Source organism: Rhinopithecus bieti, unplaced genomic scaffold (assembly GCF_001698545.2).
Source record: "Rhinopithecus bieti isolate Rb0 unplaced genomic scaffold, ASM169854v2 scaffold_2350, whole genome shotgun sequence".
Taxonomy (NCBI): Eukaryota; Metazoa; Chordata; class Mammalia; order Primates; family Cercopithecidae; genus Rhinopithecus; species Rhinopithecus bieti.
In genome coordinates this window covers 990,439-1,011,544 of record NW_016803902.1, presented here as the reverse complement: position 1 = coordinate 1,011,544, position 21,106 = coordinate 990,439, and the positions used below count along the sequence as shown (strand labels likewise).

The 21,106-nt window shown below is 43.6% G+C and overlaps 1 protein-coding gene across 1 annotated transcript; it reads left to right on the top strand.

Annotated features, from left to right (window-relative positions):
- The first annotated feature begins 364 nt into the window (after positions 1 to 364).
- Positions 365 to 20,644, top strand: CSRP3 (cysteine and glycine rich protein 3). The gene is made up of 6 exons (XM_017858223.1): positions 365 to 473; positions 10,307 to 10,446; positions 14,413 to 14,581; positions 16,671 to 16,803; positions 17,975 to 18,068; positions 20,303 to 20,644. Exons 2-6 carry the CDS (start codon positions 10,335 to 10,337, stop codon positions 20,377 to 20,379), a joined length of 585 nt encoding a protein of 194 aa, XP_017713712.1. The 5' UTR covers positions 365 to 473; positions 10,307 to 10,334; the 3' UTR covers positions 20,380 to 20,644.
- Positions 20,645 to 21,106: the final 462 nt, after the last annotated feature.

The window sequence follows — 21,106 nt, the reverse complement described above, 5'->3', positions numbered from 1 at the left end:
GACCTGTGGCTCTGAGTTCCAGAGGCTCCCAGATATGGCACATGACTCATTTGGAGGTACCTTGCATTGATTTCCAGGAAGGTCAGTGGGGTGGGAGCCTGGAGAAATGATTTTCAGTGTTAAACCCCTAGCTCTTGTTCCTGTTCCAACCACTTGATCAGAAATGACACACTTCATAAATTGATCCCTTGGTGCCATAAGCAATTGGCAGTGAAAATAGAACCCAAGTGATATGGTTCTCCAAGAGGCTCACAGCTGGCTGGGGGGTTGGGGGAGACAAAACTCAGGGCTTTGGTCACAGGCTATTTTCAGCCTCTGATAGCAGTTGTGTTACTCACGTCTCATTCACTCTCTCCCTCGGCCTCCCTCCTGCCCTTCCCCCAGCAGGCCAAGGCTGGTGACAGCCTTCATATATTTAAAGAGGACAAGAGCCCCTCAGACTCAGTTGAGCTGAACGGAAACCACACAGGCAGGTGAGTGGAGCGAGGTAGACATTCGGGCTGGAGGTGGGTTGGTTCTGTGGCTGGTTTGGACTGCAAAGGGTCCTATAGAGTAAGGGCACATCTTACGCCTCAAGCGCCAGCACCCTCTCTGGTTCTGTGCAAAGAGATTCAAGTTGTGCTTGACTCTGGTGTGGACCTAGCAGGTATTAAAAAATTCCTGCAAGGATGGTTAGTATTTGGGGGCCTTAAGAGACCTCACAGGCAGGTAAATGAGTAAGGGATTATTCTCATTATAAAATTACTTATGTGGTGGAATTACGTTTCCTGTCGTTGTTGTTGAAACAACTGGAAAGCGGGAGGAAATAATGCAAAGTCTGCTGACCTTCTAGTCCTACAACCACCACATAATTCGTGGATGACAGACTTTGAGAAGGTTCCTGCCCTCAGGGGCTTGGTCTCCTCTTCTGCGAGGATCAATATAAATTGGCGACATTTTTCCTAAGTGTAAAGTACCGCACAGATACAAAGCGATTAGCGATTGTACTAGATGCAATGTATCAGACAGCTTTCCCATGCTCAAATTAGCCGGAATCGTGTTATTCAAAAGGTCATGGTGAATGACTGAGATTTGGGGCTTGTTGATTTTAAATCAATTTTTGTATCCCAAAGATGTTCAGCAACAAATTTCCTTTTAATCATTTGAAATTAATCAAAACTGGACCCCAAAAAGACATTGCTATGTTGAAATATATTAAAAGCTCTATTAAATGGCAGGGATAGTTCAGCCAGTGGTCAGGATTCCCACTGTTTCCTCTAGGTTTTAGTCAAGGACTTTTAAAAATATCCCAGTGAATGACAGACATAGGTGTGATTGAGAATAAGAAGTGGTATTAAGCAATGGTCTGAGTGGAAATGCTGCTGAAAGATCCAAGCTGCTGCCTCTAATTTCTGCCCTGTTCCTTAGCCAAGGTGGTGACTCCTCCAAGAAGGAGGACTTGAGTTACTGGTCTGAGGAACCTTGTCTCTGCTATACAATTCAATGTAATTTAATAAGCACATATGGATCATCTCCTATGTCACGGCTGGAGGGAGGTAGAGGCAGCTCTATGCAGGGAAGGGTGAACATAAACAGCAAGAAGAGTGGGGAATTGGGGATGGCCTGTGTCTTCAGTTTATATCTGGGATTGAATCTTAATGCTGGGTACATCCAATTCGTCACAATGCATGTAGAACTGCTTTACGACCCAGAAAATGTGAGGGTGTCTTCTGACTTGGCTTTGGTCCCTTTCTGAACAACTCGGTTGTTTGTGGTCGGTGGCAATGAGCCCAGGCTATTGGGCAGGAGGTAGCTGAGTCCCTGGGGTTCAGGCAGACAGGTGCTCTGCAGCCCAGACACATATGTCATCCATCAGAGAGAAGAGACACAGGGCAGGGGGCAAGGAAGAGAGGGAGGGAAGGAGAGAAGGAGGGAAGGAAAGAGAGAAGGAGGGAGGGAGGAAGGGAGGAAGAGAGGAGGGAAGGAAGAGGGAGCCACAGCAGCATTCAGCCGGCAAATAGCCAAAATCCCCTTGGAGGAAGTGGAGACAGAATCTTGATAGAATACAAACTCAGAAATCCTGGGAACTTCAAGAAGAAAATAAAGATAATTTGTGATAGAGCCAGTTCAAATTATAGCTCTGAATATCACTTAACTTCTCTGAGTTTCCATTTTCTGAACAATAAAATTAAGGGTAGGCTATCTCTATCAAAGGAATGTGTAAGAATTAATGAGATAAAGTACAGGAAAGTACTTTTGTAAAGTTTAATATAACCGTACAATTATGTGAGGCCGTTGAGAAAAGGCATACAGCCAAACCCAATGGGTTTTGGGAGGGTTTCCTGCTAAGTACAAGCATGCTGATAAAAGTCCAGAGGTCAAAGTGGGTAAGAAGCTGACCAGGAGTTAGAAGATAATTAATTTGTTTTACAAGAGGGAAGACCCAGAGCTAGGAATATAAAACACAGGAAATATAAGTCCCGAGGCAGGCAGTTTTCCCTTCCAGTTACAAGTGTGCTGTTCAGATATCTGTGAATAAATACTGTATAGAGGGTTGGGCTTCAGGGTCAAAGAGAAATGTGATGCCTATAAATGTGAAAAACTGCAGTTATTCATCCCAGTGAAGAATGGCAGGAAGGGAGACAGTAATGATCTTGAAGGGCATGGAGGATGGAGCCTTTTCTGAGCTTTACGGTGGGAAAGAGTTGATCATGAGCTGATGGTTGTTTCTGGCCCTGGGCAGGTGTGGAACAAGTACTGCCTTATTTAGGGGTCACAAAAAGTTCTGCAAAACTCATTTTTCAGAGGAAGAAACTAAAGTTCAAGAAAGCATAGGAATTGCCCAGCATCACATGGCTGAGAAAGCGGCAGAGCCAGGAGGTAAACTGGGATATGAGGTGATCTTTAAAAATAAATTGTGGAGGTCAAAATAGGACAAATAGTGAATTTTGGGGAGTAAAAGTTGGCCACACTTCAGATATGATTTCAGAAAAGGTGTAAGATGCCCATGTTCTACAGCCTTCATTTAATGTGTGTCTACCATGTCTGAGTTTAAAAGGGGGTGACAACCAACAGTCGGATTTATTTCCATGCTGGCAATGAGCAACCTGTGCTTCCTGAGCTCTGTGAAAGGGCCTCTGGCTGGAGTACGTCATATATCTGGGTTCAGAAGCTCAGGAGGAAGCAGCCACTGACCTTGAATGTCCTACACCGAGAACTGAAGGGCATGAGCTCCCCCGGGCCACAGGGCTTCTGGCTGGGCATGCTGCCTCCAACCCAATCCAACAATGCAATGGGGCCGGCCGACTCTCACCCCGACCTGGGCACACCTGTCCCGGGTCATGGCACACTCCAAAGGCTGGAAAACAAACCTGATTCACAGTCTGAACCAGAAGGGCCATGGAGAACAAGCAGAGAGTGAGTTGTTTATTCTAAAAGAACAGACTTGAAAACTGGAGATAGAGTAATAACAACAGTAACAGTCATGATGCAAGTAACTGCAATTATTCAGTTCCTGCTAGGTATTAAGTAATTCTATATAGTGTCTCAGCCATTATTATCTTCTTTAACCTGAAAACAACCTTCCCAGACAAGCTTTCTCATATTGTCTTTACATGAGGACATGTGTTGAGGACACTGGGTCAGAGAATTTGACCAACTTGCCCAACGTTCAACAGTTAGTGTTTCTGAATTTAAGCTTGGTTCTTCCAAAGCCCATGCTTTTTCACTATGGCTATGTCATCTTTCTTACCTAAATTAAGAGTGAATAAAGGAGAGGGTTTGAGAGGGCACCCCACTGGGCAGATTTTCTGCAAGGTGAGGTTTCAATCACTTTTCAGATCCTTAAATCTGTCTCAGGGCTTGAAGGACCCTTGAAGGGGCTTTACTGTATAGCAGCCACTTGGATGTCCATCCCCACCTAAGCTGAAAATCGATAGCATGGGAGAACTCTCCAGTTCCAAGGAAGCCCTTTCCATGTTGAACAACCGTAACTCAGAAAGTCATTGATTTCAGTGAATGAATTCACTTTCCCTGTTAGTCCCACTCTTGAGTATCCTCCGTGTCCCATGGAGAGACAATGGATCCGTCACATCTCAATTCCCATCAACTGGGAAGTATGGGTAGTGGAGGTGCTGACCCTTGTCCTCTCTCCAATGTTATAAACAGGAGCATGAGATACAGAACCAGCTTAACTGGGGGTTGAATGGCAACTCTTCCAGTTACTAGCTGTGTGATCTTGGAAAAGCTACTTAAGCTCTCTGTTCAGTTCTCTTATCCACAAAAATGGAAATAAAATTTGCTCTGGGCAGCTGTTGTAAGTATTAAAAAATAACATACGTAAAGCAACTGACAAATAGTAAATGACAAATAGTAACTAATATTAATGTAAGAACACAGCTTTGGAGTCAGAGAAACGTAAGTTCCAATCTACTCATGTGACACATATGAGTCCCAAGAACTTGGACTAATGTAATTTCCCAAAGCCTCCATTTCCTCAACTGTAAAGTAAATGTTATAATAGTTCCTACCTTGAAGGTTGTTGTGAAGATTAAACGATACCCAAGGGCAGTGCTCCAGGCATGTTAGATTCAATAACACAGTTAGAAATGACTATTAATATTACTTAGATTCCATATATGTGTTCCTATGATCCAAAATCTTTGCTTCAGCCAGTGTAGACAATTTAACTCACTGCATGAAATCAAGCATCTAGTAGGATGACCAACTGAGCCAGCACTGAGCTGAAAATGGTGGCATTGTGGCACTGTGGCTTGAGGTCTCTGCCCAAAGTCATGGCCTAAAGTTCCCTTCTGGGTGCTCATTTTATGTACCCACCACTTTTGCCCTAATTCATCATTGTTCAGTTTTACAGTTGGTAGTGAAAGAAGAGAGAGAGAGAAAGAAAGACAGAGAGAGAAAGAAAGGAAGAGAGAAAGAAAGGAAGAAAGAAAGAAAAGAAAGAAAGAAAGAAAGAAAGAAAGAAAGAAAGAAAGAAAGAAAGAAAGAAAGAAAGAAAGAAAGAAAGAAAGAAAGAAAAAGGAAGGAAGGAAGGAAGGAAGGAAAAGAGGGAGAGAAAGAGAGGGAGAGAGGAAGGGAGGGAGGGAAAGGAAAAAGGAAGGAAGGAAGAAAAGAAGAGAGGGAGGGACGGAGGGAGGGAAGAAGGGGGGAGGAAGGGAGAAATAGTTGGATTAGGAATAATGTGCCCAAGATACACAGTTCAGTTATTCTTTTGAAATTTCAGATTGATAAATGACAACTTAAGGTTGTGGCAGAACCTAATTGACTCTTACATTTTATACTACGCTACAATTTACAGAATGATTTGACAGTACTTGAACTAATACGGTCCTCCCAGCAATAGTGAAATAAAAGGACTAATGCCCCATTCTAGCGTGGACACTGAAGTTCAGAGAGATTGAATGGTTTTTCCCAGATCACACAGCTTCGAAGAGGCAAAATGGAATTAGAACTCCAGCCTCTGGCACCTGATCCAGTGCTTCTCCCACTGCCCCACTGAAGCACATTCCTAGTAAAATCTCTCGTATGCTATTGGTTAAACCTTAGTTTAAAAGTGGGCACAAGGTAGTCTCTCACTGGGATCTGAGTATCCAAATCTGGAGTCCAGCCTCTTCCAAGTTGATGTCACAGGGCTGTCCATTCTATCTCATCCTTGCAAATTCCAGACTGTCCCCCATTTCAATCTTGACCCACAATTTGTCGGTGACAACATAGTCATCTCAGGGACTGGCCCGGAGAGTCGTGCCAGGTGGCGTGATGGAGATTGTGACCCAGGTGACAAACAGGGCTGAGTGACGAGCAAGCCTATAATTGGTATCCCACCTTCAATGACCCTTGCCAGTACCAGGCAACGCTGGTAAACAAATGGCCCATCCCTTGGTACCTGGCCAGGGTAAACTCACATTCTGGGACTGTCTAGGGCAGTGTTGGGATGCAAGAATTCCAAAGCAATGTGGGAAGCTGAAAAGGTTATGTTCATAAGCCAGGACCTAAACTGGGATTTCAGATCACAGCGCCTTAATTAGCACATCGGTGCCATTTGAGTAACCTAAAGCGAAGTGGGCAAAAATAACTTCTCAATACTGCTTTAAATTCCATCATATGCCCATGACCTTCACAATGGTCCTGTCCAGGAGATACTATTATCAACATTTTTTACCTGAGTTCAAGGTTGAGATTAGAATCCATGTCTCTGGAATGACTTTTTTTTTTTTTAGACAGAGTCTCATTCTGTCACCAGGCTGGAGTGCAGTGGCACAATCTCGGCTCACTGCAACTTCCACCTCCTGGGTTAAAGTGATTCTCCTGCCTCAGCCTCCCGAGTAGCTGGGACTACAGGTGCGTGTCACCACGCCCAGCTGATTTTTGTATTTTTAGTAGTGATGGGGTTTCACCATGTTGGCCAGGATGTTCTCGATCTCTTGACCTTGTGATCCACCCGCCTCGGCCTCCCAAAGTCCTGGGATTACAGACGAGCCACCGTGCCTGGCCTGGATTCAGGATGCTTTAAAATATCCTCTGCTTTTTGATCTGTGAGACATCTTCTGTTTAGCCTCCATGGTTACATTCCCGTCTTCAGAAATGGAACTAAGCATCATTATTAGAATACTTACAGATTTCTATTTTAAATTTCAAGTCCTGATGATACATGTATGTCAGATATTTATGATCACTTAAAAACAACCAGTGCTAGGATACATTAGTTTGTGAAGGAGGTATTATCTGTAATCTTATTCTCATTTTGAAAAGTATGCCAAGGCAATGAATACACACACGCACACGCACGTGCGCCCAGATATATATGTATTTTTATCCCCCAAGAGGTATCTCTGTCTCCTATTAACTTGCAAGACATGCCAATGAAATCTCCACTGCAAATCTGAAATGAGAAATTTGACCTAAGGTTGTTTTCATTGAAAATTTCTATATCATTAATTTTACAAGTGTCACTGCCATATTCCTGGAGGAAATTTATTACATTTCTCCTCTATTTTATATCACGCTGAAACTCAGGATCAAAATGAACATGAGCAAAATTATGTGAGTCTATTCTTTTCTAGAAAATGTATCATCTTTAATGAGAGAAGAATGGATTGTATAAAAGAAGTTGGCTAAGAAAAATATCCCTAAATGCTTACTTTTGAAATACATCTTGGTTATAAATGAGAGGGTCCGGCAATCTTAAAAATCTATTCCAGCCCTGAAAGTCTATAGTTTAAATGGAGTCCAAAATAAACAAATCTGGGCTCTTTTAGAGGCTATTTAGACCTCTATGCTTTTCTGCTTGCTCTTTTTTCTGCATGATTTCATTAGCATTATTCCTTCCCACTTTTCTGTATCTGGTGAACTCCTATTCACCCTTCAAAACCCCATTTGAATGTGATCTCTTCTGTGACCCTCCAACAGTTCACTGCCTTCATCCCCAGTCTAAATGTGGGGAGCCACTCCCTCATTTGAGTTTCCGTAGCATGTCTCACAAGACTCTTCGCTGGTACACAGCATTCTGAATCTTGTCTATTTTTCACACACAACATGGGCTTCTCAATACCAGGGGTCACAAATTACTCATTTTATAAGTTTTCCCCTTTTGTCACTGAGTACCTAGTGCAGTGCTTGACACATGATAGGCATGTAGTAAATGCAGGGTGAATGAATGAATGAACGAATGAACGTGAGTTTTAATTCTAAACCTTTCAACTCAAAATCCATTACCCTTTATAGTTTCCTAAACCACCTGAACTATAGAAATAGAAAAACTACATGCTTCCATTTTTAAAGAAATTCTTATTTATTTTAGAGGCAGGGCCTCACTCTCTCACTTAGGCTGAAGTAGAGTGGTGTGATCATAGCTCGCTGAAGCCTGGAACTCCTGAGCTCAAGCAATTCTCCTGCCTCAACCTCCTGAGTAGCTAGGATTGATTATAGGACCATGCCACCACACCGGGGTAATTTTTTGGGGGGGTAGAGACAGGGGCCTCACTATGTTGCCCAGGCTGGTCTCGAACTCCTGGGCTAGTGATCCTCCTGCCTTGGCCTCCCAAAGTCCTGGGATTATAAGCGTGAGCCACCATGCCCAGCACAATGTTTCCTTTTTTAAAGTTCTTTTCTAAAATTTTACCGAATTAGCAGAAGATCCTACTTCTGTGAGAGGAAGGATAGGATGTTCCTGGCTAACCTCACAGTTTTTCTAAGCAGGAAAAGATCTTTGGGGGAATATTTAGACAGAAACATTCCTTCTAGACCTAGTATCAGGTTCAGCAGTCTGTTTGCTATTTACTTTCTGTTTCTTAGCAAAAAACTGCCTTTGTTATGAGACTGTGAGATACAATCCGGACCAGTTGACCCAGGAGGGCTTAGTGTTAATCGCCAACTATTATAAGAAGGTGACTGGCTTCCCAGAAGGGAAAGTGAAGGTCAGAAGCAGCCACTCAGAATGGCTGGATAGTGCTCCGTGTCTTGACACACCAGGCTTCTTAGAAACCAGAAGATTCCAGTGAAAATTCAGCTCCCCTGGGCAGCTGAATTTCAGAAATTTCATTTAACATCAATGACTTATTTTAGTTCTGCTTTGAGGAAACTGAAAACTTGGATTCATACTAAAAACATATGCAGATAAGGACAATTATTATTACTATTTTATTTATTTATTTTTTGAGATGGAGTCGTCACTCTGTTGCCCAGGCTGGAGTGCAGTGGCACAATCTCGGCTCCCTGCAACCTCCACCTCCTGGGTTCAAGCGATTCTCTTGCCTCAGCCTCTTGAGCAGCTGGGATTACAGGTGCACACCAGCACACCTGGCTAAAAATTTTTGTTTAGGCTGGGCACGGTGGCTCACGCCTGTAATTCCAGCACTTTGGAAGGCCGAGGCGGGTGGATTACTTGAGGTCATGAGTTTGAGACCAGCCTGGCCAACATGGCGAAACCCCATCTCTACTAAAAATACAGAGGACAATTATTTTTTTAAACAGTTTTCTTTAGTTAATATCTCTTCAATGTAATTCTGTGGTGAGGAGACAATGACAGTCCTGGGGCTGTGGCTATCAGCAGCTCCTTATAGCTGAATGTCTCCAAGAATGCAAGAGGACATGTCAGCACCATGGTCTTGCTCCTGTTGAGCACTGTGAACTCTGTGGGACCTTTCTGCACATCATGTCATTTGATTTTCTAAAGGACACTGAAGCAGCAAGGAAAGGAATAACTGTATAGGTGAGAAAACAGGTATAAAGTTAAGCTATATAGTTCATCCTGATATGCTCAGCAGGTGGAGGGTAGCCCTGAAAGCAGAAAGCAGGTTTCCAACTACTGACCTAGTGTAGTGCCAATATATCTTATAGCCTGGGCAAATTATATTCTTTTTTTTTTTTTTTTTTTTTTTGAGACAGAGTTTCACTCTTGTTGTCCAGGCTGGAGTGCAATGTGCCATCTTGGCTGACTGCAACCTCCACCTCCCAGGTTCAAGCAATTCTCCTGCCTCAGCCTCCCGAGTAGCTGGGATTACAGGCATGTACCACCACGCCTGGCTAATTTTGTATTTTTAGTAGAGACGGGGTTTCTCCATGTTGAGGCTGGTCTCAAACTCCTGACCTTAGGTGATCCACCTGCCTTGGCCTCCCAAAGTGCTGGGATTATAGGCGTGAGGCACTGCGAGCCTAGGCGATTATATTCTTAAAAAGGAATGTACGGATATGAGGAATAACTCTGAATAGGAGGTTTTATATATTATTAATATACTTTTCTCTCAGCCAGATAAGCTAAGAATTTGCTACCCAAAATGTAGTCCACTGCCAGCAGCATGAATATTACCTGGAGTCTGTTAGAAATGCAGAATTTCCTGCCTCTCCCCAGATCTATCAAACCAGAATCTGCATTTAGCAAGGTCTAAGGTGATTTGAAAAGCTCTTAGCTAGACAAGAAAATACCATCTTCATAGATGATTCCCAGTTCTGATGGGATAATTTTTTAAACTTGAGATGAAAAAAAAACAGCATTTGTACATACTTTTATGTGCATGAAATCAGCCTATTCATTCCTTCCAAGAGCCTTGTGAAATACATAGGAATAGATGTTATTGAAATTTAACAGGAGAAAAAACTGAGTTCCCAAGTAGTAAAGTGATTACCCAAAGCCATTTAAGTGTCTGAGCTTATTTAATGACTAGGGCACAGTAGCTGTTTGCTAAATGAATGAATAAATGAAACACTAAAAAAAAATTGGGCTGGATCCTGGTCTTCAGACCACTGCACCATTAGAGATTGGCTCACTCCTGGGGCCACTTCAATGTAGGGTATTTGCTTTATGTCCCCTTAGACTTGACCTTGACCAGATAGTCTTCAAGATGCCAAACTGGGGCGGAGGCGCAAAATGTGGAGCTTGTGAAAAGACCGTCTACCATGCAGAAGAAATCCAGTGCAATGGAAGGAGTTTCCACAAGACGTGTTTCCACTGCAGTGAGTTGGGTGGACACCCTGGGGGCCCCTCAGCATCCGGACAGCATCACAAAGTTCACATTGAATCACAAACACTGTATGTCAGTAGTTCTCACAGTGTGGTCCCGGGACCAGCAGCATCAGCATCACCTTGGAACTGGTTAGAAATTTAACTCTTGGGCCCCACCAAGAAAAGATGGTGCTCTCCTGAACACCTTTGCTTTGACTACTTGCCCAGCTCAGAGGCCATTCATTCTCTTGTAGCTCAAAGTCAGAGCAAACTAGCCTGTCACTGCTCTCTGTAGGGAAAACTTTGACCCCATGGCGACATTGACAACACGTGACTTGGCAGAGAAAGGAAGTCAGCACTTATCTGGAGCCAGGTTGGATTTGGCTGTCTATGTTGCCCCTTCTGGTCAGCTGTGACTGAAGCCAGCTGTGACTGGTCTTGCCTGAGAGAGAACCTATGTCAGGCAGGGGGGCAACACATGCCAACTCTGTATGTAAGAGTCAGAGAGGGAAGCATTTCAGGGCCTGGGCACCAGTAACTACATGAAAGGAATCCTGACCATTACCCGCTAGACAACTGACTCACAAATGTCAAAAATGGGGAGAACCTTGAGACCTTGTGGTCCTCTGGGAGTCTGGCACTGCCTGACTCATGTGACTTTGGACAAGTCATTTCTCACATCTAAGCCCAGGTCATGTGCATCTGCGGTAGAGCCTTATACATGCACCTCTACCTTTAGACTCCATGTCCAGTGCTCTTTGACATGACTGCATTCTACACTGTTTCCTGGCACCTAGTCCTGTTTGGGAGAAAATTGGCCTTGGTTTTGAAATGGCCACTTACCTTCTCTGCTTCCCTCCAGGAGGTCTGGCTTAAGGGCTAGCTCTGCTGGATATTTGGCAAGCCCCCTCCCCAACTAGCCCCCACTGCCACACCAGCACCCCCAAGCTTCAGCCCGGTAGCTGCAAGGCATCCATGCAATTGAAAAGAACTCCAAGGGCTGGACTCCATCTGTTGGAACTTTTGTCCAAAGAGAGGTAGCATTCTTTAAAAAATAGGATTAGGAATATTAGAAAGAATACTAGAATTAGAGTAAAAGGGACTCAGGTTTGAGTCTGGGATCTGCCACGTACTCACTGAGATTTTGGGCAGGTCATTTCACCATGGTGAGCCTCAATTTCTCCATTTATAAAGCAAAGATGATTATACCTACTGCACAGGTTGTTACAAGGAGAAAACTGGGGGGTCTTGATCTGGAAATCCAGCCTTCTAGGCCTGTATTCTCCTTTGATCAACTTTGGTAACTGAGTGGGAACAGGAAATTGTAGGGAAGCTTTCAATAGTAGGGGGTGTCTTGTCTTTCCCAGGTAGTAGGAAGATGCCTTGTTCAAAGGAGTCATAGTAGAAGAGATTTGAGCACTTTTTTAGTACATCCCTTTTAACCCTTTGATATTTCCTGAGAACTCGTTGATGGGATGAGGATTTGAGCAGCATACATTTCAGGAATGATGGATAGAAGAGCCCCAGAGAGGAGCACACTTTTCTATTTTATTACCACAAGATAATCGCCTGTCTGCAGGCAACTCTGTAGCTGCTGGAAATGGTATTCAGAGATGCAGGGTCTACCTTACATTGTGCCCAGGACAGTGTTCCCCTGACTTCTAGATAAATCTTCACAATTAAATCTTTAGATTAATTATGAAATCTAGAAAGTGAGTTTGCTGTCCAAAAGAAATATAGTGCAAGCAACATATGTAAATTTAAATGTTCTAGTAACCATAGTTTAAAAATAGTACAAATAAACAGACGAAATTAAGCTTAAAACATTTTAATTAACTCAATATATCCAAAACATTATACTTTCAATGTATACTTCAATATACAAATGATCAGTGGGATATTTTACATGATTTTTGCATTTGTACTAAGTGTTTGAAATCTGATGTGCATTTTGTGCTTATAGCACAGCATGTGGCTGTGGCCACAGCATTGGATAGCACAGTTCTCCTTTGTCTGTTCACAAAAGCTCATCAGAAGCCAGGGAGTGGCTACAGAATTGGCCAGGGCACGATAGGGTATAGGCAGTCTTGGAGTGATGGGAATGAGCACTGGACTAGGAGTCAAAAGAGCTGAGGTAAGCTGTGGCTCTGCAACTTACTATTGTATAATTGTGAACAACTCACTGATTTACACTGACACATGCATGCATTCATTCATTCATTCATTCATGTACTCAATAAATGTTTACAGAGGACTAACTCTGGCCCAGACCTTGTGCTAAATTCTGGGAATATTAAGACAAAACAGGTTTGCCCTCAAGGAACTCAGAGTCTAGACCATCAGCAAATATGTAAGCAGTTGTGGAGGTTGGTAACTGACAGTAACAAGAAGGGTAAAGACAAGTATATACCTTCTATGTCTCAATATAAGACATTCTCCCCCAAATTAATCTTCATAAAAAAGATATGCCTTGTGTTTAAAGCCTTATAAAGTCTCTCCTGCTATAAGACATTCTTCCAATTATTTTATTTACTGATTTAAACTTTTTTTGGTACAGATTTTTTTAACACTTACAATGTTGACAGAATAGTCTAATAAAGTACCAGAATAAACTCCCTTGCCCCACACTCATCAGCCCCTGGCTAATCCTACCTCATCTACAACCTTATCTTCTTCCTCCACTCCCATATTCAATTACTTTTTTTTTTTTTAAAGAAAATATCATTTGAAGAAGGGATATTAGCCTGAAATAACCTCATTCAATGCTGGATTGCTTATAGGGATCATTTGATGGAACTGGTTTTTTTTTTTAAAGGCAAATACATTTAATGTTGCATATTATTATTCTTGGGATATTATCTCACTATTATAAACACTGAGCATCACTATAAACAACCTTTAAGAATCATTGTTGCAAAGCAATATAGCAAGTCGTTACATGGTGGAAATCTTGTACCTTTTAAAAAATCTGCCCTAATGCTATGCTAATAGGTCCTTCTTGTTGAGATGCAATTTCTAGGTGACAACCTCCTACTCAGGTATAAAACAGGCTGCCTCTTAAAATGTACAGACAGAAGTGAAGGTGAGCTGCTCAGAAAAGCTGGGCCAGCTGCCCCCAGAAATGATTCTGGTGGTGAGGGAGATGCTGATGTTGAAAATGCAAAGACAGAATTGAAGACAATTATTCCCCAAATTTATGTGAGATTAGAAAAAAGTAACCTTTCCAAATCAATATGTTGTTGATTTATACTACTAAATTAAAATTATAAGTAGATATTTGACATTTTATTTATATTTTAAAAGTTTCTTTTAAATTTGCAAAATAAATCTTTCTATAAATCCTCTCTTTGGAAAAATGAGGGCGTGATTGCCTTATATTTGAGGATACTTTACATTAGATAACATACAGTAACCGGGAGCTCGAGCCAATAGAAGCCTAAGGAGTTAATAAGGCAAGTCTACCCCCTTCCCCACCTGCTCTGCTTCCAGAATTTGACCAAAATTAGCCTCAATGGCAATTGTCTGCTTGAATATCACAGTGTCCTTCAAAGGCCATGGTAAGTATAGAAAATGCTCAATCCCGATTCTTTTATGATTAAGAAAAAAATAAGTTTCTCTCCTACCTTAACCCACCCACTGCCAACACGCGTGCACGCACACACACACGCACTTCCCTGATGTCATTTAGGAAGGTTCAGGGATGCATTCCTTAGCAGGTCTGACACTATATATCTCGTTCTAATGCTAGCTTCCACCCTTTTCCAGCTGGGAACCATTGAATCCAATTTCGTCATCTGTGAGATTGGGACTGTCTTGGAGTGTACAACTCAGGACAGATGCTCCGGTCGGAATCAACACTGTATTCTTGGCTCAGGGGCCCCTCGTGCTCGGTCTGTGGCCCCGAGCATGGCATTGGGAGTGTAAGAAGGGGAGAAGGATTTCAACTCCAATCCCATGACCCTTCCTTTTCCTGGCAGTGGCCTGCAGGAAGGCTCTTGACAGCACGACAGTCGCGGCTCATGAGTCGGAGATCTACTGTAAAGTGTGCTATGGGCGTAGATATGGCCCCAAAGGGATCGGGTATGGACAAGGCGCTGGCTGTCTCAGCACGGACACGGGCGAGCATCTCGGCCTGCAGTTCCAACAGTGAGTTACTGCCCCGCTCCCCCTTGCCTGTTAAAGTCTCCAATTATCAGGACAGTTCATTTCGTTCCCATAGCAACGTTTTCTGGAAGTGGGAGAATGGACCCTATTGTTGACTTGCCAACAATAGGAATACTCAGTCTGACCAGTTCAAACAATGTGTCATCTCTCCAAAGATTCTCTTTAAATTATCTGTCTTTCTAAAGGGCAATTACTTTTACACCATGGCTCTTGGTTTGCATGTCAAGAGAAAACCCAGGATGTACAGATGTTCCATTGTTTGACCTTTGCAAAACTGCATGGAGTCTCCTTTCTTCCCCTTTGAGAGTTTCCGTGTAAATCACATAAATATGGCAGGGAAGCAATGGCCATTCTTTGTGTGCCTGTCACAAAAAGATTTCTTCCCTTGGATTGTAAGATGACAAACATCCACATGGCAGGGGGAGTGTGTCTGCAGGGATGGGCTGTGCCTCAGAGTAAACAATCAATCATGATTGGTTCCCTGGCTGCCTGTTGCCAATACAGTGCTAGAGTTCCCACCACATTATCCTACGGAAGCTGGGGCATCACTCTGGTCACCTCCATCCACCAGTCTGGTCCCCTGGGTCCACTTTCTTGATAATCACACTGACCTCCAGCCCAGAATTGAGGAAATTTTGATGGCCACTGGCCTGACAATACTGTCTGGCCAGCTGACCTCAAGGCTCAGCTCTGCACTGGGATTGACCAGAAAGGCCCAGCCCAACCAAGGAAGTGTCCCATGGAGGGCCTCCCCCAGAGAGCACTTAGGCCATCTGAGGAATCAGCTGATCCCTTCAAAAGAGAGTAAGCCACAGGAGAGCCTGGAAAAGTGGAGAGATGTGTGATTAGTCATCTTAGAGAGAAGACTTCTTTTGTTAATTTTTCTTATTACTCAATCTCAAATGGAGACTCTTGTTAAGGAAGAAAATATGATACCAACTGCATTCTCTGCCTTGCCTTAACTGAAGTTCACTTTTCAACATTAGGGCTTCCTAGTGATGCTGCGCAAAGAGTAACAAGGTCTGAAGACCTAGGATTTCCTGCTAGTTCCATCAGTCATGAGCTGCCTGGCCTTGGGCAGTCACCCTCTGATCCTCACTCTCCTCCAACCAACCCTGCCTACTTTATAGGGTTGTGGTACAGCTCAATTGATATAATATACAAGCAAACACCAAAAGATACGAACACATGAGAGGCCATTATTATGCCTCTATTTTGGACATTGTTCTTCTGGGACAGGTGACCCTTGGAGGCAGGACGACAGCCTCGCTTGTGATAAGGAATGCATCAGCTCATGAACTGTGGTTCATCAAGAACTGATTAGCACCCACTGTCAAGATCCTGTCTTACTCTGTAATTTTCACAACTCTCTTTAGAAAGGAAGCAAATGGCCTTGCAAATGGTCCAGAAAAAACATAAGCATAGTAGTAATAACAACACAACAACAATAACACAAGCTAACATAAATAGAACATTTGCTAAGTGCTTTACAACAAAAAGGAAAGCTCTAAGCTCTAAACCCATTTTAGCTAACTTTTTTTTTTTTTTTTTTTTTGAGACGGAGTCTCACTCTGTCACCCAGGCTGGAGTGCAGTGGCGCGATCTTGGCTCACTGCAAGCTCCACCTGCCAGATTCACGCCATTCTCCTGCCCCAGCCCCGCGAGTAGCTGGGACTATAGGCGCCCACCACCACGCCCAGCTAACTTTTTGTGTTTTTAGTAGAGATGGGGTTTCAACATGTTAGCCAGGATGGTCTCAATCTCCTGACCTCATGATCTGCCCCCCTTGGCCTCCCAAAGTGCTGGGATTACAGGCGTGAGCCACCACGCCCGGCCTTAGCTAACATTTATTAGCCCTTACTACATGCCAGGCCGGCACTGTTCGAAGTGCTTTATGCATGTCACCTCATTTAACCGTCTCAACAACACTGTGAGGAAGACACCGCAATTATCCCCATTTTCCAGATGAGGAGTCCAAGGCACAGAGAAGTGAGGTCGCTTACTCCAGGCCACACAGCTCTTGTACTGTTTGCCAAGGGAAATCTACATTACATTGGTCTATTTCCAACAGGTCCCCAAAGCCGGCACGCTCAGCTACCACCAGCAACCCTTCCAAGTTCACTGCGAAGTTTGGAGAGTCCGAGAAGTGCCCTCGATGTGGCAAGTCAGTCTATGCTGCTGAGAAGGTTATGGGAGGTGGCAAGGTAAGAGCTTCTGTACGACCCAGACAGAATTTGCTCATCTCCACCAGGCCATTCAGAAGGAATGAGAGAAAACTTGGGAACTGCAAGCAGCTGTCATTCTCTCTAGCTCCCATAACCACTTTACAAATCACTCATCCTCAGCCACTTTCCCTGGCTGGGGCTGTCTGTCATCTTGCATTGCCCCTTGAAAGCTGGAACTGGTACAGTTTGATGCAGCAAGCATTATTCTACTAGATGGAAGGCACCCAGCTGAAAGTTCTGGGATACAAAGCAAAAGTCCCCCTACCCTCCAGTGTCAATAATCCCCGCAAAAGATGTCAGCCCCAGACCCACCCACCACTGCCTAACTCAACCTGTTGCTGCCATCACAACCAATGGATATAGCAGATGCCTCACAGCAGTGAGAAGCATCCTCACTTACAAACCTCCTGGCTCTCAGGAAAGTCATCAGATGTCTGAGACACTCATGCATACGTGCTCTGCAAGTTCCAGTTTCAGGCTCAAAGCCTGGGTACTCACCAAAGGAGTCAGACCCAAGGAAAGAGAAAAATTCTGTTGATACCACATGGTGGGAGGAAGGGCCATGGAGAGCATCTAACTTCAAACACAAGGGGAGGCTCCATCCTAAGACTGGCCATTTGAAGACATAGGAGAAGCCCTGGGCTGTACCTGATAGACATGCAGATGTGCAGGAGGATGGAGATCTAGAACATCTAAATTATGCCACTCTGCCATCAGAATTACACAGAGGAATTAAACCAGAGAGTTAAAACAAGGTTGAATTCCCTGGACAATTGCCTGATGTATTTTTTTCCTTCTTTAACTTTATATCCAACATAAATATCACCGAGTGCCCCCGCCCAAGTCCTTCTCTGACCAGTTCCGTTCCTTGGATCTTTTTGGCCTGAGGAAGCCCTTTTCTGTTTAGTCTATTCTGAAGGAAAACATATGCAAATCACCATGACAAATCCATTTACAGGCTTCTGAGTAGTGCTGGCTAAGGCCACAGCATCGCATTTTCTCCAAACCCCTGGAGAAATCATGGGGGCCCATTAGGTAAGCAAATGGTTAAGATGTGTCACTCCTCTGGATGCTGCTAGTCAGGGACTTAAAATGGAAACAGAATGTGTTGCCTACCTCACTAAATATGCAACTTTTCTGTGCCCCTCAGCCTTGGCATAAGACCTGTTTCCGCTGTGCCATCTGTGGGAAGAGTCTGGAGTCCACAAATGTCACTGACAAAGATGGGGAACTTTATTGCAAAGGTGAGTGATTCTGGAGACTTTCTTGAAATATGTTTTCCCTAAAAGGGCCTTTGGGAGGGGAAATTATTTCACGCCTGGAGGTCTTCCTGTGTCTTTCAGGAGGTATGGCTGCTCAGCCTGGGCAGCATTGGGTTCTCAGGATGGGGAGCAAAACCATCTAAGGGGAGGGAATCTCCCACCTGATCCAGCTCTGGTCCTCTCCAGTGGAGCACCTGGCAGAGACCAGATGCTTTCAGACGCTCAGTGGTTGGTGAAGTTAGGCACCTGGGGGAGTGAGGAAGAGGAGGAAACAGTGCCCTGCTTCTGGTCTTGGAAGAGGCCTCAGGCCAGGACAACTAACACCACACCCCCTTCCAAAAATTGAAACACCATCTTTCTGTTCATCTGAGTGGCAGAGGGGGTGACTGGAGGAGGGTGAACTCAGTTTGGCCTCCCTGGAGTTTATCACGACGTATCTGTCTCCCTCCTGCCTAACCCCACTAATAGTTCTGTTGTTGATGTTGCACATTACTGAGTGATCATAGGGACAGATCTGGTTTTCCTCCTGGTCCTTGCGGCTCTGCCCCTTGCTGCCTCCATAATCTGTTGGTCTTGTGGAGAAACAGGAGAGGCTTAGCTCCTTCTTGACACTATCAAAGGAAGGGATGCACTAGGGCCAAGGCAAGGTGTCCTCCACCCTTGAGCCTAGGCCTATTCGTTGCTTAGTGGAGTTTCATCACTTAATGATGGTGTCTCAAGAATCTCCAAAGGAGTATGTTGGAATGAAGTGAGAGGAGCAGTGGAAAGGGCATTAAGAGGGAAGACTTTATAAGTCAAAACTGTAGATTGCTGTATTAGTCTGTTCTCATGCTGCTAATAAAGACATACTCAAGACTGGGCAATTTATAAAGAAAAAGAGATTTAACGGACTCACAGTTCCACATGGCTGGGGAGGCCTCACAATCATGGCAGAAGTCAAAGGAGGAGCAAAGTCACATCTTATATAGCAGCAGGCAAGAGAGTAAGTGCAGGAGAACTGCCCTTTATAAAACCATCAGATCTCGTGAGACTTACTATTACGAGAACAACACGCCCCCATGATTCAATTGTCTCCCACTAGGTCCCTCCCACAACATGTGGAGATTCTGGGAGCTACAATTCAACATGAGATTTGGGTGGGGACACAGCCAAACCATATCAGCTGCCAATGCTTTTCCTGTGATGACACAGGATGGGAACTAGCCCACTATCTGACAGATGGTTGCCGTCTCCTGGCAGTAGAAGACATAGGGGGTCCTCAGCCTTCGTTGCTCATAATACCCTAAAATATTGCTGAAGTCAGTAGTGAAATGAACATGTAAATGAATAATTGCATTTCAAAGTGAAAAAAAAAAGCTATAGTAGAGAAACATTCACAATGCAGTCACCTAAAAAGAGGAAAGGAACCAGCTTGGGGTAATAGAGAAAGCTTCTCACAGGACTTGCTTCCTCTTCCTCTGAGGCTTGATGGGTGCATGTGGGTTTGGGAGGGGGCATTCCAGGAAGAGGGATCATTGATTACAAAGACACTTAAGCTGGGACATCATGGTTCATTCCAGGAACTGTAAGTGGTTCTGTGTGCCTGGAATGTAGGAAGGGAGGCAGAGGTGGGAGGCAACAGGGGATGAGGCTGGGCAGGCAATCCAGAGGTTGCTGACTCAAATGAGAAAATATCTGCAAACACATTTAGTAAAGTGGCAAGAAGTGTAAACAATTTTTATTAACAGATCTAAGATAAATATTGTTCAATTTATTTTAAAAAGTTAACTCATGCATACATCTTTTATTATTATTATTTTTATTTTTGAGACAGAGTCTTGCTCTGTCATCCAGGCTGGAGTGCAGTGGTGAGATCTTGGCTCACTGCAACTTCAGCCTCCCGTGCTCAACCAATTCTCCTGCCTCAGCCTCCCCAGTAGCTGGGATCACAAGTACACGCCACCATGCCCAGCTAATTTTCTGTATTTTTAGTAGAGACAGGATTTCTGTATGTTGGTCAGGCTGGTCTCAAATTCCTGACCTCGGGTGATCTGTCTGCCTCGGCCTCCCAAAGAGCTGGGATTACAGGTGTGAGCCACCCTGCCCAGCCAACTTATGCATAAATCTATCAAAAGGATGTCTCTAATACTTAAAGGACTGTGCCCAGACAGAAGAGCCTGAAAAAAATGGCACTAACCAATGCATTGTCTCTTCCTTTATCCTCTTCTCATTCACAGTTTGCTATGCCAAAAATTTTGGCCCCACGGGTATTGGGTTTGGAGGCCTTACACACCAAGTGGAAAAGAAAGAATGAAGAGGTGCACCATTTCTCAGATTTTTTGCGAGCCTAAAACACTTGCCAAGTAATCCTGCACAGATGGATACCTTTCCCCAAGTAGCCTCTCCTTTGTAGTTGTACATTATTTGTTTCTCCTCAGAAGTGATCATGGCCTTTACTGAATGTTAGAAGAGGCCTTTGGAAGAAAATTATGTAAAGTTTAATCTATAACAAATGCTTTATTATTTATAATGCATGGAATGGGAGAGGCAATAAATAAATGTTTTAGTGCTATCTTGTATGGCTTTGGATATTTTATTTGAGATAGAAATTTTCAAAAAACATAAAGCTAGTTCAAAAAATGAGCTGCAGAGAATGTAATAAATTTGAATGTCAACTGAGAAAGGAGTGAGAAGGAAGAAACAACGGGCAAAGGAAAGCAGTCTTTCAGAATCTGTCAGCCAAGTGTCTTTCTAGTTACTGCTAATGGAGAAGAAAACGGGGGGTCTGGGAGAAAATAGAGAACATGATAGCCAAATCTAAAAGGAAAATCAAAACTAATAAAATTGCTGAAGAGTTGATCCTTTTGTCCTATTGTGGGCTTTGCAATGTTACACATCTCGTGACAACTCAGAAATGACAACAAAGCATGGCATTTGCCTTTGTATTATAAATGACATGAGGATGATTTTCTTTTATTCTAGGACAATTCCCTGGGGTTTAGTAATTTTCTTAAGACTTCTACGTCAAATTGCCAGCCTCG